This window comes from Mytilus californianus, unplaced genomic scaffold (assembly GCF_021869535.1).
Source record: "Mytilus californianus isolate M0D057914Y unplaced genomic scaffold, xbMytCali1.0.p SCAF_1, whole genome shotgun sequence".
Lineage (NCBI taxonomy): Eukaryota > Metazoa > Mollusca > Bivalvia > Mytilida > Mytilidae > Mytilus > Mytilus californianus.
The window spans coordinates 68,904,131-68,919,471 of NW_026262581.1; the positions used below are offsets into that span (position 1 = coordinate 68,904,131).

The 15,341-nt window shown below is 32.0% G+C and overlaps 1 protein-coding gene across 5 annotated transcripts in view; it reads right to left on the reverse strand.

Moving 5' to 3' along the window:
• The window catches only part of LOC127706849 (solute carrier family 41 member 1-like), a 60,405-nt gene extending 45,077 nt beyond the window's left edge, over positions 1 to 15,328 (reverse strand). The window contains exons 1-2 of one of the 5 annotated variants that reach the window (XM_052211568.1): positions 15,191 to 15,328; positions 2,668 to 3,114 (exon numbers count right to left, since the gene is read on the reverse strand). In XM_052211568.1, the coding sequence (XP_052067528.1) occupies positions 2,668 to 3,054 (387 nt within the window). In that variant the 5' untranslated portion in view covers positions 3,055 to 3,114; positions 15,191 to 15,328. The other 4 variants (XM_052211574.1, XM_052211595.1, XM_052211587.1 and 1 more) reach the window with 4 other exon arrangements.
• Between the last annotated feature and the right edge of the window lie 13 nt (positions 15,329 to 15,341).

Here is a 15,341-nt window from a genome sequence, read left to right on the forward strand (position 1 = left end):
CTCATCTGTAATTTGTCATGATAAAACTATATACCAATTATCAAATCAATATCTTCAAGCATGACAAAAACAAGAGGCTCTAAAGAGCCTGTGTCGCTCACCTTGGTCTATGTGCATATTAAACAAAGGACACAGATGGATTCATGACAAAATTGTGTTTTGATGATGGTGATGTATTTGTAGATCTTACTTTACTGAACATTCTTGCTGCTTACAATTATCTCTATCTATAATGAACTTGGCCCAGTAGTTACAGTGGAAAATATTTTGTAAAAATTTACAAAAATTTACAAAATTTATGAAAATTGTAAAAAATTTACTATAAAGGGCAATAACTTCTTAAGGCATGTGTAAGGGTCAACTGACAATTTTGGTCATGTTGACTTATTTGTAGATCTTACTTTGCTGTACATTATTGCTGTTTACAGTTTATCTCTATCTATAATAATATTCAATGTAATAACCAAAAGCTGCAAAATTTTCTTAAAATTACCGATTCAGGAGCAGCAACCCAACTATGTGTTGCCTGATTGGTCTGAAAATTTCAGGGCAGATAGATCTTAACCTAATGAACAATTTTATCCTGTCAGAATTGCTCTAAATGCTTTGGTTTCAGAGATATGAGCCAAAAACTGCATTTTACCCTATGTACTATTTTTTAGCCATGTCAGCCATCTTGGTTCGCGGCGGGGTCATCAGACACGTTTTTTAAACTAGATACCCTAATGATGATTGTGGACAAGTTTGGTTAAATTTGTCTTCGTAGTTTCAGAGGAGAAGATTTTTGTAAAAGATTACAAAAATTTACGAAAAATGGATAAAAATTGACTATAAAGGGCAATAACTCCTTAAGGGGTCAACTGACCATTTTGGTCAAGTAAACTTATTTGTAGATCTTACTCTGCTGAACATTATTGCTGTTTACAATTTATCTCTATCTATAATAATATTCAAGATAATAACCAAAAACGGCAAAATTTCCTTAAAATTACCAATTCAGGGGCAGCAACCCAACAACGGGTTGTCAGATTCATCTGAAAATTTCAGAGCAGATAGATCTTGACCTGATAAACAATTTTACCCATGTCAGATTTGCTCTAAATGCTTTGGTTTCAGAGATATAAGCCAAAAACTGCATTTTACCCCTATGTTCTATTTTTAGCCATGTCGGCCATGTTGGTTGGCAGGCGGGGTCATCGGACACATTTTTTGAACTAGATACCCTAATGATGATTGTGGCCAAGTTTGGTTTAATTTGGCCTAGTAGTTTCAGAGGAGAAGATTTTTGTAAAAGTTAACGGACGACGACGACGGACGAAGGACGATGGATGCCAAGTGATGAGAAAAGCTCACTTGAGCTAAAAAGTGAGGAAAACTGATTATTTGAGTGAATTTTCTAAGTTCAAGGACCATAACTCTGCACAAAATCATTAGACCGGAACACAGTTCGAAATTGATCTGTAACTTGTCATGATAAAAATATATACCAATCATCAAGTCAATATCTTCAAGCATGACAAAAAAAAAAATGCGGAAAACTGATTATTTGAGTGAATTTTCTAAGTTCAAGGACTACAACTCTGCACAAAATCGTCAGACAGGAACAAAATTCAAACTTGATCTGTAACTTGTCATGATAAAACAATACACCAAATATCAAATCAATATCTTCAAGCATGACGAAAAAAGGTGTGGAAAACTGATTTGCCTGACTGACGGACAGACAGACAGACAGACAGACAGACAGACAGACAGACAGACGGAGTGCAAACCTGAGTCCCTTTCGACTTCGTCGGTAGGGGACGAAAAAGCTATTTTACATGGTTTTCTGGTGAAAAATTTTCATTTTGTCTATAATATAATTGAAATACACAAAACAATGGTTTTTGTGCCTAATGTTTACATATTTATTCACAGATTTGACATATTATATTTGGACATTTTATTTGAAAAACATCGTTTTTTATCAACTTACTATGCAGCAACGGATGGAGACTTAAGAATACCTTTTATGTTCAAGGTTGTATGAACAATATTCTGTAACTGCTATAAATGTCAATGATATTACATGCAAACTTACGTAATATTAACAAAATTTGTGCCTTGTATTTTTACAGAGATCGAATACAAATTCCCGCCATTATGGGACATAATCTTTATTGATATAATTTACCAAAAAGAAGTAAAAAGACATTTTCTATCATCAATAAATCTTTCTAGGAGAAAAGATGCTATATTTTTTATGAATGCAATAGAATACATTTGATATCAAAACATGAACAAATTGATCTTTTTCAATATTTAAAATTTCCAAACGAAAGCTGAAATCGTACCATGTGACCTGAAAAATTTTGCACACAGCACCTAGGCTCTCGTCCCTCCTCTGAGTCAGCCATAAGATTTTGAGTGCATTTCATGAACAATATCTAGCACCATTCCAGCACCTACAGTATTAACCTGAACTATATCTAGCACCATTCCTGCACCTACAGTATATAACTGAACTATATCTAGCACCATTCCTGCACCTACAGTATTTACCTGAACTATATCTAGCACCATTCAAGCACCTACAGTATTTACCTAAACTATATCTAGCACCATTCCAGCACCTACAGTATTTACCTGAACTATATCTAGCACCATTCCTGCACCTACAGTATTTACCTGAACTATATCTAGCACCATTCCAGCACCTACAGTACCAAAACCTGCTATGATGAATGGAAAGAACACTTGAAGACCGATTGTCCACCAGCTCTCGTCAACTTTGACCTCCCTGGTGTCTTCTTCAATCAATACATCTGGTGATGCACAGATTTCATCTCGAGATAACAGCGGTGTCTGATCAAAAAGTGTGTTCTCTTCATCCTCATCAGAAAAGGCTGTATTAACTGTTCCATTATCTTGCTTCAAAATATCTTTCATTTGAATCGTTCCTAAATCAACTTCCATCTTTGGAGTTTTATGTGATACTGAATTTTCAACAGAGGGATGTTGGGTTTTGGTGGGAGGGTTCTTTCTTTGTCGTAATTCATACCCTTTCTTATCCATTTCAGCCTTCACAATACATTTCAAACCTATTTGAGAAGGGTTGTCACTGAACTATCTCCCCTGAAATAAAACAATAATTCTTGTTTTACTACATGTAATTCTACAAAAGCAGTTGTCATTTTATATCACTGTAAACCAACATATTTTCATTGACACTTTTTTGCATTTTGTCATTACTAACCAAATTTACAGGGAAATACTTTGGCAATTTTTTTGTAAGTTTGACATATTCAATGTATTTGCGATGAATTATATTTATAGGTTATTAATGGTTTTTCAAACGAGAAGGTGTTTCTGAGCTACAATCTCATCGAAGGGTGACATGAGATGAGATATAGCAGAGAAACATCCTCGAGTTTGAACGACCATTGATAATCTGTTTATTGCTGTTTTCTATATATAGCTAGGCAATGTCAATTACGTAGGCTCATTAGGTCATACATTCCCTTTCTACTCGACTGAGAAAATCCCATATTATTTGAGTAGCATATGAAAAATTATCACCAAAAAAAAAATGATCAAAGCAAAACTTTAGAAAATAGCGATAAATATATTTATTCACATATTTTTTTAATCACTGTCATGTATGTAACCAAGAAAAGTCAATACATAACTTGCTTGAAGATATTTAGTTTACATTATTTTAAGAAAAAAACGTTTTGGAATCTCAGAATTAGTCTTCTTGCAGATTAAATACATTAAAAAGGCATATTTATTCAGCAGCTCTTTTCATAAAAATTGTACAATAGAAATTGGTTGCTAGTTACAATACATTTATATAATAGTATATGAGAGAGTCACGTCATTTCAATAGTAAGATTTTTTGGTGAAAAACTCTATCAGGAAAATACTTACATTCTCCATCCAGGGAAAAAGAAAAATACACAAAACTTTTGTCATTGCTAATACTTTCAATGATTTATAGTCATCAACAGTGATTGATTCATATTATTGGAGTCATGCATGGTTTCATTGATAGGATATAGACAATAAAAAAAACTAATTAAACAATGCTGATTGCATTATTATCCATAACTCTAACCTGTACAAAACCGTTCTAACCTAAATTATACCATTTACTTACCCTTAATGTCTGTCATCTTGATGAATATGAAGAGATATGTATGTTATTTATGTCTATATGAATTATTCAATTGACTAGGCACTTTATATTTTATATTTAACAGTTTAATGCCCTCTCTCTGGATTATTAAAAACATAATATTTATTAATTAAATGAGGGATCTACAGAAGCTGTGTTGTAAAAATCAATCCTAATAAATAGACCACAGCTGGTGTTTCAAGACATGATATGGTAAAAATGTAAAACTAAAGTGGTTGAAATTATGCATATATGCATGTAAAATTGAGAATGGAAATGGGGAATGTGTCAAAGAGACAACAACCCCACCATAGAGCAGACAACAGCCGAAGGCCATCAATGGGTCTTCAATATACCTTATTTTATCCTGGTTTAAGAAGTTTAAATTATTTACACAGGGGATAAGACGGGTGAAGCTTAACAGATGCCTTTCATATGATAATAATAATAATATAACTGTATTATAGTTTGCATCTAATATCTACTCCTAGTCCTAAATTGTATGCCATATATATTGTTAAATGTTGAGATACATTGTATTTCATTTCAAAATGTGATTCAATTTGTGAACCAAAAAAGTGATTGTTGTTTTCAGTCAACCCACCCTATCTTTGTTATGTGCTGATTTCTTATCAGTTTAATCAGAACTTTACTGAGAGTGCACTTTTAATTAAAAATTTGTAAGGGTTCCAAGGAACCCAGTGTCTCGCCTACTTTTGCTGTTAGTCGCAGGCTCAACAAAAATGGGGAAAAATTATTCAAAATTTTCCTTTAGATACTATCTTTTGATTGTAAGAAGCTTCTATCCAAGTTTAGTAAAAATCCAGGATGGTTTATGAATCTAATAAATGTTTTAAAAACTTTAACTGCAGACTGTATGTAATGTTAACTGGAAGAAAAACTAAGTCCATTTATAAGTAATATACAGAAAAACAGGAAATAAATTTTTACAAAATTTCCTTTTAGATACTAGCTTTTAATCATAAACAAGCTTCTGTCCAAATCCAGGATAGTTTAATAAAGTTATTAAAATTTTAAAAACTTTAACCACAGAGTGAATGTAATGTTATCTGGCAGAAAAACTAAGTCCATTTATAAGTAAAATACGGATAAACAGGATTTTTTTTACAAAATTTACTTCTGGATACTATCTTATGATCATAAACAAGCTTCTGTCCAAGTTTGGTAGAAATCCAGGATAGTTTAAGAAAGTTATTAAAATTTCAAAAACTTTAACCACAGAGTGAATATTTGTGGACGCCACCGCTGACGGAATGTAGGATCGCTATGTCTTGCTTTAGCGACAAAAGTCGCAGGCTCAACAAAAATGATTATAAAGAGACAGGGGAAACAGTCACCCAATGACACAAATAACCAAAAGAATTCTAGAGGCTAACATATCGATAGGTCAAAATGTAGACCTGTGCTTATACAATATGTCAACTCAAAATCTCTATAAGACTAAAATATTACAGATACATCAACAGAGGCATAAGTTTAATTGTGATCTTTTAGTAAATATGGATCCATCCTATCATAATTAAAAAGTAAGAGATTCTATATGATTGCCAATGAGGGTTTTTCTAATTGTTGAAGGTCATACAGTGATCTATATTTGATATCATGAACGTCCATTTCATTTGGACTCTGGTATATAGTTGTCTTATTGGGGTTCACAACACATATCCTTATTTTTATCTAAAACATAAGCTCTCAAAAGCTTTTAAACCTACGATTACATTTATGTCATACATCATTGTACATGTACAATACAAATGAATACACACAATACATACAATATCAGATACTTACAAGACATTCATGCATTTAAAACACACAATTTACAAAAACAATAACAGATTTTATCACATTTTCATTAAGAAAACATTGGGATTTGCATGTGTATTTAATCAACACAGATTTAACATGTTTCTGCCCCGTCAAATATCTTCATATTTTACTCTGTTCTTAATGACCTTATAATCGTTCCTAACAGCAATGGCTGATAAAGAATATGCTTGTTTTGTCAATGTCAAGCAAAATGACAGCAGAATAATTAAAAATTGAAAACACTAACACTAAAAAGAATATCTGACATTGACATTATCATTTTTTCAAAGGACTATAGTTTGATACTGTTGGGGAACTTTTAAGTAGTAAGAATATTCCAGTGGAGGCAACAAAGCATGTACGTCTCTTGCCAGAGAATTGTTCAATGTTTTCTATTTGATTAGGCATTTGTTTAAAGTGTGATAAAAAGATCATAGCACACTGATTAGTAACCTCACAAATAAAGCAAATGTATCATTCCAATTTATAATAAAATGCTCCGCTAGTCGCAGCTTGATACGACCACAGAGGTCGAACCCTGAACAGTTGGGGCAAGTATGGACACAACATTCAAGCTTGATACAGCTTTGAATTTGGATTTTGATTAAATATTCGACACAGCATAGGTTTCTGACACAGAATGAATGTGGTCTAAGAACTTAAAAAATTTTAATTTACCTATTCAAACCATATCATTATTATTTGCTTTTATATATAAATCAGAAATAACCAACTTAAAATGGAAAATTTTAAAGAAAAAAAAAAGGAAAACAAGGGGAAAAAAAAAGGAAAAAAAATCCCCCCCTAAATTTTTTTAACCCCCTTTTGATTCATCACCCCAAACTCAATCCCAGCCTTCCTTTTGAGGTATGGTACCTTGCAGTACAATTTCAGAGAGATCCATACACTTGAACACAAATTATTGTCTGGACATAGAAAAATGCTTGTTTTTTGGCCCCTTTTTGGCCCAAAATTCCTAAACATTTAGGGCAATTACCCCAAAAATCAAACCCAGCTTTCCCTTTGTGATTTGGAACCTTGTAGTACAATTTCATAAGGATCCATACACTTACACACAAGTTATTGTCATGAAACTAGAAAAATGCTTGTTTTTTGTCCCTTTTTGGCCCCTTATTCCTAAAATTTTGAGGCAATTACCCCCAAAATCAATCCCAGCCTTCCCTTTGTGATATGGTATCTTGCAGTACAATTTCAGAGAGATCCATACACTTGAGCACAAGTTATTGTCTGGATACTATAAAATAGCTTATTTTTTGGCCCCTTATTCCTAAACATTTTGGGCAATTACCCCCAAACTCAATTCCAGCTTTCCCTTTGTGATATGGAACCTTGTAGTACAATTTCAGAAAGATCCATGAACTTACACACAAGTTATTGTCATGAAACTAGAAAAATGCTTGTTTTTTGCCCCTTTTTGGCCCCTAATTCCTAAAATTTTAAGGCAATTACCCCCAAAATCAATCCCAGCATTCCCTTTCTGATATGGAACCTTGTGGTACAATGTCAGAGAGATCCATACACTAACACACAAGTTATTGTCTGGAAGTTACAAAAATGCTTATTTTTGGCCCCTAATTCCTTAACTATTGGTACCATAACCCCCAAAATCAATCCAAACCTTCCTTTTATGGTATTGAACCTTATGGTAAAATTTCATAGAGATCCATTTACTTAAACTTAAGTTATTGTGCGAAAACCAATGTGTCTTCGGACGATGACGAAAACGACGGCAATGTCATACCAATATGCGACCACAATTTTTTTGTTGTCGTATAAAAAGGAAGGAAAAGTACCGACAGCATTAAAATTAAAGAATCCAACTAGCTTTTAAAACATGTCAGACCAAAATTAGAATTTTAATAGTGCTATCTGGGATCCCTGGCAGAAACAAAAAATAAAATAAAATCAATATGATCTAGAACTGCAAGGTTCTCTATACATGTACATGTACCATGTGTACATTTTTCATGAATACAACTACCAAAGTAGTGTAAGTGCCATGCTTAAGCATCTAAGCTGGCCAACACAACAACAAAGAAGAAATCTTGCATCAGTTACCATGCTCTATGAAATACATCATCAATTAGTTTCCAACCAAAAACATCATAACCAAGTAACATCAAGAGAACATGAATTTGTACAGCCATTTTCTCCCACAAATTACCATTCATTTTCATTATTTCTTAAAAGAATAAGCTTAAGGTTGTGGAATTCCTTACAAACCAGGTAGCCAGTAGCCCAGACTTAAATGCTTTGAAATCTGGAGCACAATCCATATTAAATGTATTGCTGAAATAAATATATATGCTTTTATCTCTTATCTAAATGAAGAAAAAAATGAAATTTATTGTGATTATGTTCAGATTTTAGTTTCTCCTAGTATGAGTGTTCTAGTAATCTTCAACATGTTACATACTGAAGCTAAGAAGCATTTAGTAGACCCATTTCACCAATGGGCTAACGCTTTGGGCTGATAACAGGACTGATCACAGGGGCTGGTTAAGTAGAGTTAGATAAGGTTTTACTGTCAATGGTGGTTGTGATCCGATACAAAAATACTCAGTACATGCTGAGTCAGATGAGGTTTTACTGTCAATATTTATTGGTAGTTGTAATCCTATACAAAACTATATACTTGTTTAGGAGAGTCAGATTAGGTTTTACTGTCAATGATTGTCTTTATCCTATACAAAAATACTTGTTCCAGGGTCTCACTAATTAGCAACAAGGAGCTACAAGAAGAAAAAAATTAGCGACAAGAAGACAAATTTAGCGACAAGAATGTTATATACCAGCTATTAAAACAATAAATCTATAAAAAAAGTCAATTAATTACAGGTTATTATAACTGTTTTATAAACAAATTTTGGCATTTAGTAGCTATGCAGCCTTGTAGTGAATTTTTAGTAAAAAAAAATATTTCAAAGTATTTATGAATCTGAACATTTTGTTACAATCCCAGAATCATAATGGTGTAACACAGTGAAGTAATCTTCATAAATAATTTAAGTAAATAAAAGCACATGGCAATTACTCTAAATATGAGCATACAGGATGAGATAATCCTTCCATCACCTGATTATACTAAGTGTCCATGAAGAATGACTTAAAATTAAAGAACAAAGAAATTAACCCCCCCTCCTCCCTTTCATTTATTCATTCACTTATTCACTATATATATGCTGTAAACTGTAAGTATATTAAGTACATTATCTTAAACATATCCTCGATAATAAAAAAAAAACTCTTTTCTTGAAGAAATGGTAATTTTCTTCTATCAGCATAATAAAATAATTAAATACATGTATATTAAAAAACACACTTTAATGCATGTTTCTACATCTATTTATTGGAAATAATTAATATTTAGATTTCTTGGTGCTAAATTTGTTTTCTTGTCGGTAAATTGGTCTTCTTGTTGCTTCTTGTCCCTAAATAGGGAGACCCTTAAATTTGTTACATATTACACTAGTGTCCGGTATTTCCATCAGTCCAGTAAATCTGCCCACTCCCATTATTTCCATAATTGTCATTTCCGTGAATATTTCGTCTGCTATTTTGTTCATAGGAACTGTACTTATCCTCACTGAGTGTCAACTTTTTAAAGAAAAATACTTTTTTACAAAAATATCTACATGATCTAGTGATATATATAATACAGTTCCTAAAGCTAATATCATATTATTGCTTACAAAACACGTTTCTGACTTGAAATATTTTTTTTTGCGGATTGTCTGGAATCCCTTTATAAGTGGTCTATTAATAAATCACCATTTTCCTTTCATGAATATGTGATAAACTGGCCCTCAATACATATTTACTGTACATGGGCAGATTTAATGGACAAACACATTTCCAATAAAAACACCGGTGACCCACTTGTTTGTTAATTTAAAAATTTATTTCAGATTTTTTGTGGGAAATGAGATAAACTACTCAAAATTGAGATGTCAGTCATTTGTCAGTGATATGATTTATATATAAATATCAAATTTGATACAATTTGTATATAATTAAGTAGAAATACATACGATCAAAGACTTGTGTGGGAGCATTTACCGGACTGCATCGTAGTTGAATCAATTGACGTTTTACTGTCAATGGGGTTCACGGTCCTATACAAAAATATCCTCGTGTGATGTGTTTTCGTACTAATAACAATTTTCACTGCTTACGATTTTCACTGTTTTTTTATTCACATGTGTACTTGAATTTTAAAATCATGTTCTGGTGAATGTTTTAACGTACCTGCATGTAGATTTTTTTGTCAAGGCTTACTAAGATTTTTTACTGTTCCCGATTACTTTGTGATTTTCATATGTCATAAGATGGCATCATATGTTTTCGTATGAAGTAAAAAATTGGATCAGTATACGGACAGGAAATGACAATAAAAATCCAGAAATGAGTGTTTTCTAAAGTCGTGGTTCTGACGATTGTTTGAATCATAAAAAAAAATTATTTAATACTTTTCAGTACTAAAAATAGCTAAATAGCTTTTGGTTGATGTTTCATGTGCTGAAATTGTAACATTGTGATTTTTTTCAGATTGGCACTGGGTTTCTACAAAAGTCATTATTTTTTTTATAAATTTAAATGCAGTTTTTCAAAGTTTAAATGTAAAAAGTTAAGACTGTTTTCATCTTTATGTATAAAGGTTACATATAACCATTTTATATAAGAACCATATTAATTCAAACTCGCTGGTTTGTAATAAGTACGACAAAAAACCATATGACAGTCATGTGACTTGAAGATCAAGTGTCTGACAGGCAGATGAAATAGTTGTACTTCATGCAACCCTTTGATAAGTTTGATTTAATTTGTTCTTACGTCTTTAATAGCCACTTTGAATATGTTTGACATTTGTCACGTTGTAGTGTTGTTGTTGTTCCAAATATAGAAACCAAAAAACCATCACACTTTAAGCTTGCGCAATCGAAACCGATGAAATATGGATGATACGAAAACATGACACGACGATACTTGTTAAGTAGACGCAACACAAAAAGCTTTATTTCAAGTCTGTATACATACAAAGCAAATACAAACATAAGTTCTGGAGTGATTTTAAAACCAACAAAAGCAGATGAGATACAACGCTTTACTAAACGATCCGCTGTGTAAGATGAAGTGGTTTCAAAAGGAAGTTATAAATCTAATTTAATGTAATTTTTTTTAGGTTCTCCTTCGGGAACAGTTGTCAAATTTTACATAGACGTAAAGTCCATGGAAAGAGTTTTTAGAGTAGGGTAAATAAACAGACCTATCGGGGAATTCGGAAATGTACATGTGGAACCGGACTGCTGTAAGTACAGACTACAGGGAAAACGGTACTATTACATTTTCCCAGCATTAGGTTGGTCTTTTGTGTACCCAAGGCAGGTGAAGGAAGTCAACTTAGGAGCGCTGTGATTGGATGTTAGGGTACAATATATTTTTTTATTTATCTATGAATAACTGCAGTGTGTATATTTACAATATAAATTTTGAAACCTATTGAAATATTTTCTAGAGAATTATTCGAAAAGACTTCAAAAATTTCATAAATTTGGTGTAAAATGACGGTGGGCATGGATAACATTAACAAGCTCCATTGGAAGTTGGTCATGATACTATTTGGCTTCAATTTTCAAAACAGAATAATAAAGTACTAACACACACATAACTGTTTTATCGGGGTTTTTATTATAAAAAGTGGTAAATTTAGAAAATGTTAGTATTGTCGCCTATGGCAGAATAAATAGTACCGTTTTCCCTATACCGAAGATAGCAAGGGAAATCAAAATCAATCCGACTTCAGTTAAAGTATACTATTTTGAAGCTTTTGGTTAGTACATTTGATTTTTATCACAAAGAATAGAATTTTTTCACTGAGAACAATACTGTGTTGAGAAAAGTGCTGAGTCATCATAATAAGTCAAATTCATGGGTACTGATATAAAACTTTATTCTAGGATTTCAATATTAACTATATTGTATAAAATGCACCAAACTATAGTTCTTTTGTATTTGTTTTCACCTTTCGCAATGATTAATTCAATTGGAAACACCAGAATTCAAGTCGCGACAAATATTTTTAACTGGAATATTTGCCTTTTTTGCTGTGTAATTCCCTAAATGTATCACTTGGGTATTTCTGTAGACATAATCTATTCAAATAGGAAATTGTCTGGTTAAGTTTGTACTGTTTATGGAGTAAGGCAACATTTGGTCATACTAGAAGCATTTTCAGTGTTAAAATTGTCCATCTAAGAAAAAAAGAGGCCCACTTGAGGCTAAATTTAGATAGAATTTTATACTCTCCTGTGTAAAGAATTGGTCATATTCTTGGCAATTCATGCAGCAAATAATTCAATAGTGCTTCATTTTGTAGTTTCTATCTTTTAATATATCAGGCATATATAATTTTTCATTTTCTACTGTTTGAAAGGACTTTTGTTGGAAATTAATACTCCCAAGGGACATAATTCAGCTTTTTCATAGATTAATACAGGCAACAAAGGCAACTTTACAGCTGAGTATTTTGCATATTTAATGTTGAAAGTGTCTAATATCTTTGTTCTCATCATCTCAAGACAGAATAATGGATTTTATAACAAGCTCTCAAAATTTGAACCACAATATGGCATATACTAAAGCATGGAATGGAGATTAGTATGAAAAATCTTGAGTTTGTGCTTATGTTGTAAATTTTGGATGAAATGAATACAAATTGAATGGAAATGTTATTTTTATCTGTTTAAATGGAACTGTTTATTATTCTTTATAGATAAGATAAGATATGATTGGATACAGGTTGTTTATTAAGCCTTATCTGAAAGAAGTAGAGAAAGAGGTAAACCAGCATGTAGGGGTGGGGACATTAAATGATCCATGTTTCTTTAAGTAATGGGAACATACAAGTATTTATTATAGCCAAGATTTTCACAATAACCCAGTATTGCATTAATGGTGTCAAAAGAATTCTTTATATCTTTATGTCACAGTATAGGGAAAACGGTACTATTACATTTTCCCAGCATTAGGTTGGTCTTTTGTGTACCCAAGGCAGGTGAAGGAAGTCAACTTAGGAGCGCTGTGATTGGATGTTAGGGTACAATATATTTTTTTATTTATCTATGAATAACTGCAGTGTGTATATTTACAATATAAATTTTGAAACCTATTGAAATATTTTCTAGAGAATTATTCGAAAAGACTTCAAAAATTTCATAAATTTGGTGTAAAATGACGGTGGGCATGGATAACATTAACAAGCTCCATTGGAAGTTGGTCATGATACTATTTGGCTTCAATTTTCAAAACAGAATAATAAAGTACTAACACCACACATAACTGTTTTATCGGGGTTTTTATTATAAAAAGTGGTAAATTTAGAAAATGTTAGTATTGTCGCCTATGGCAGAATAAATAGTACCGTTTTCCCTATACCGAAGATAGCAAGGGAAATCAAAATCAATCCGACTTCAGTTAAAGTATACTATTTTGAAGCTTTTGGTTAGTACATTTGATTTTTATCACAAAGAATAGAATTTTTTCACTGAGAACAATACTGTGTTGAGAAAAGTGCTGAGTCATCATAATAAGTCAAATTCATGGGTACTGATATAAAACTTTATTCTAGGATTTCAATATTAACTATATTGTATAAAATGCACCAAACTATAGTTCTTTTGTATTTGTTTTCACCTTTCGCAATGATTAATTCAATTGGAAACACCAGAATTCAAGTCGCGACAAATATTTTTAACTGGAATATTTGCCTTTTTTGCTGTGTAATTCCCTAAATGTATCACTTGGGTATTTCTGTAGACATAATCTATTCAAATAGGAAATTGTCTGGTTAAGTTTGTACTGTTTATGGAGTAAGGCAACATTTGGTCATACTAGAAGCATTTTCAGTGTTAAAATTGTCCATCTAAGAAAAAAAGAGGCCCACTTGAGGCTAAATTTAGATAGAATTTTATACTCTCCTGTGTAAAGAATTGGTCATATTCTTGGCAATTCATGCAGCAAATAATTCAATAGTGCTTCATTTTGTAGTTTCTATCTTTTATTATATCAGGCATATATAATTTTTCATTTTCTACTGTTTGAAAGGACTTTTGTTGGAAATTAATACTCCCAAGGGACATAATTCAGCTTTTTCATAGATTAATACAGGCAACAAAGGCAACTTTACAGCTGAGTATTTTGCATATTTAATGTTGAAAGTGTCTAATATCTTTGTTCTCATCATCTCAAGACAGAATAATGGATTTTATAACAAGCTCTCAAAATTTGAACCACAATATGGCATATACTAAAGCATGGAATGGAGATTAGTATGAAAAATCTTGAGTTTGTGCTTATGTTGTAAATTTTGGATGAAATGAATACAAATTGAATGGAACTGTTATTTTTATCTGTTTAAATGGAACTGTTTATTATTCTTTATAGATAAGATAAGATATGATTGGATACAGGTTGTTTATTAAGCCTTATCTGAAAGAAGTAGAGAAAGAGGTAAACCAGCATGTAGGGGTGGGGACATTAAATGATCCATGTTTCTTTAAGTAATGGGAACATACAAGTATTTATTATAGCCAAGATTTTCACAATAACCCAGTATTGCATTAATGGTGTCAAAAGAATTCTTTATATCTTTATGTCACAGTATAGGGAAAACGGTACTATTACATTTTCCCAGCATTAGGTTGGTCTTTTGTGTACCCAAGGCAGGTGAAGGAAGTCAACTTAGGAGCGCTGTGATTGGATGTTAGGGTACAATATATTTTTTTATTTATCTATGAATAACTGCAGTGTGTATATTTACAATATAAATTTTGAAACCTATTGAAATATTTTCTAGAGAATTATTCGAAAAGACTTCAAAAATTTCATAAATTTGGTGTAAAATGACGGTGGGCATGGATAACATTAACAAGCTCCATTGGAAGTTGGTCATGATACTATTTGGCTTCAATTTTCAAAACAGAATAATAAAGTACTAACACCACACATAACTGTTTTATCGGGGTTTTTATTATAAAAAGTGGTAAATTTAGAAAATGTTAGTATTGTCGCCTATGGCAGAATAAATAGTACCGTTTTCCCTACAGCTGCTTATTACCGGTTACGGTTTGACTTGGTACCATGATACATCATGTAGGTTTAATTTTGATCGTATTTGATTAATACCTTTGTGTTATTATAAAAAGTGATATGGTAAACAAATCATATATGATATAAACGATTTTGGATGTGCGTTGCTGTTGTTTACAAATTTTGCCAACTTGTCACTTGTTGGTACCACGTTTTTAAATAGAGCGATACACAAAAAGTTTAACCG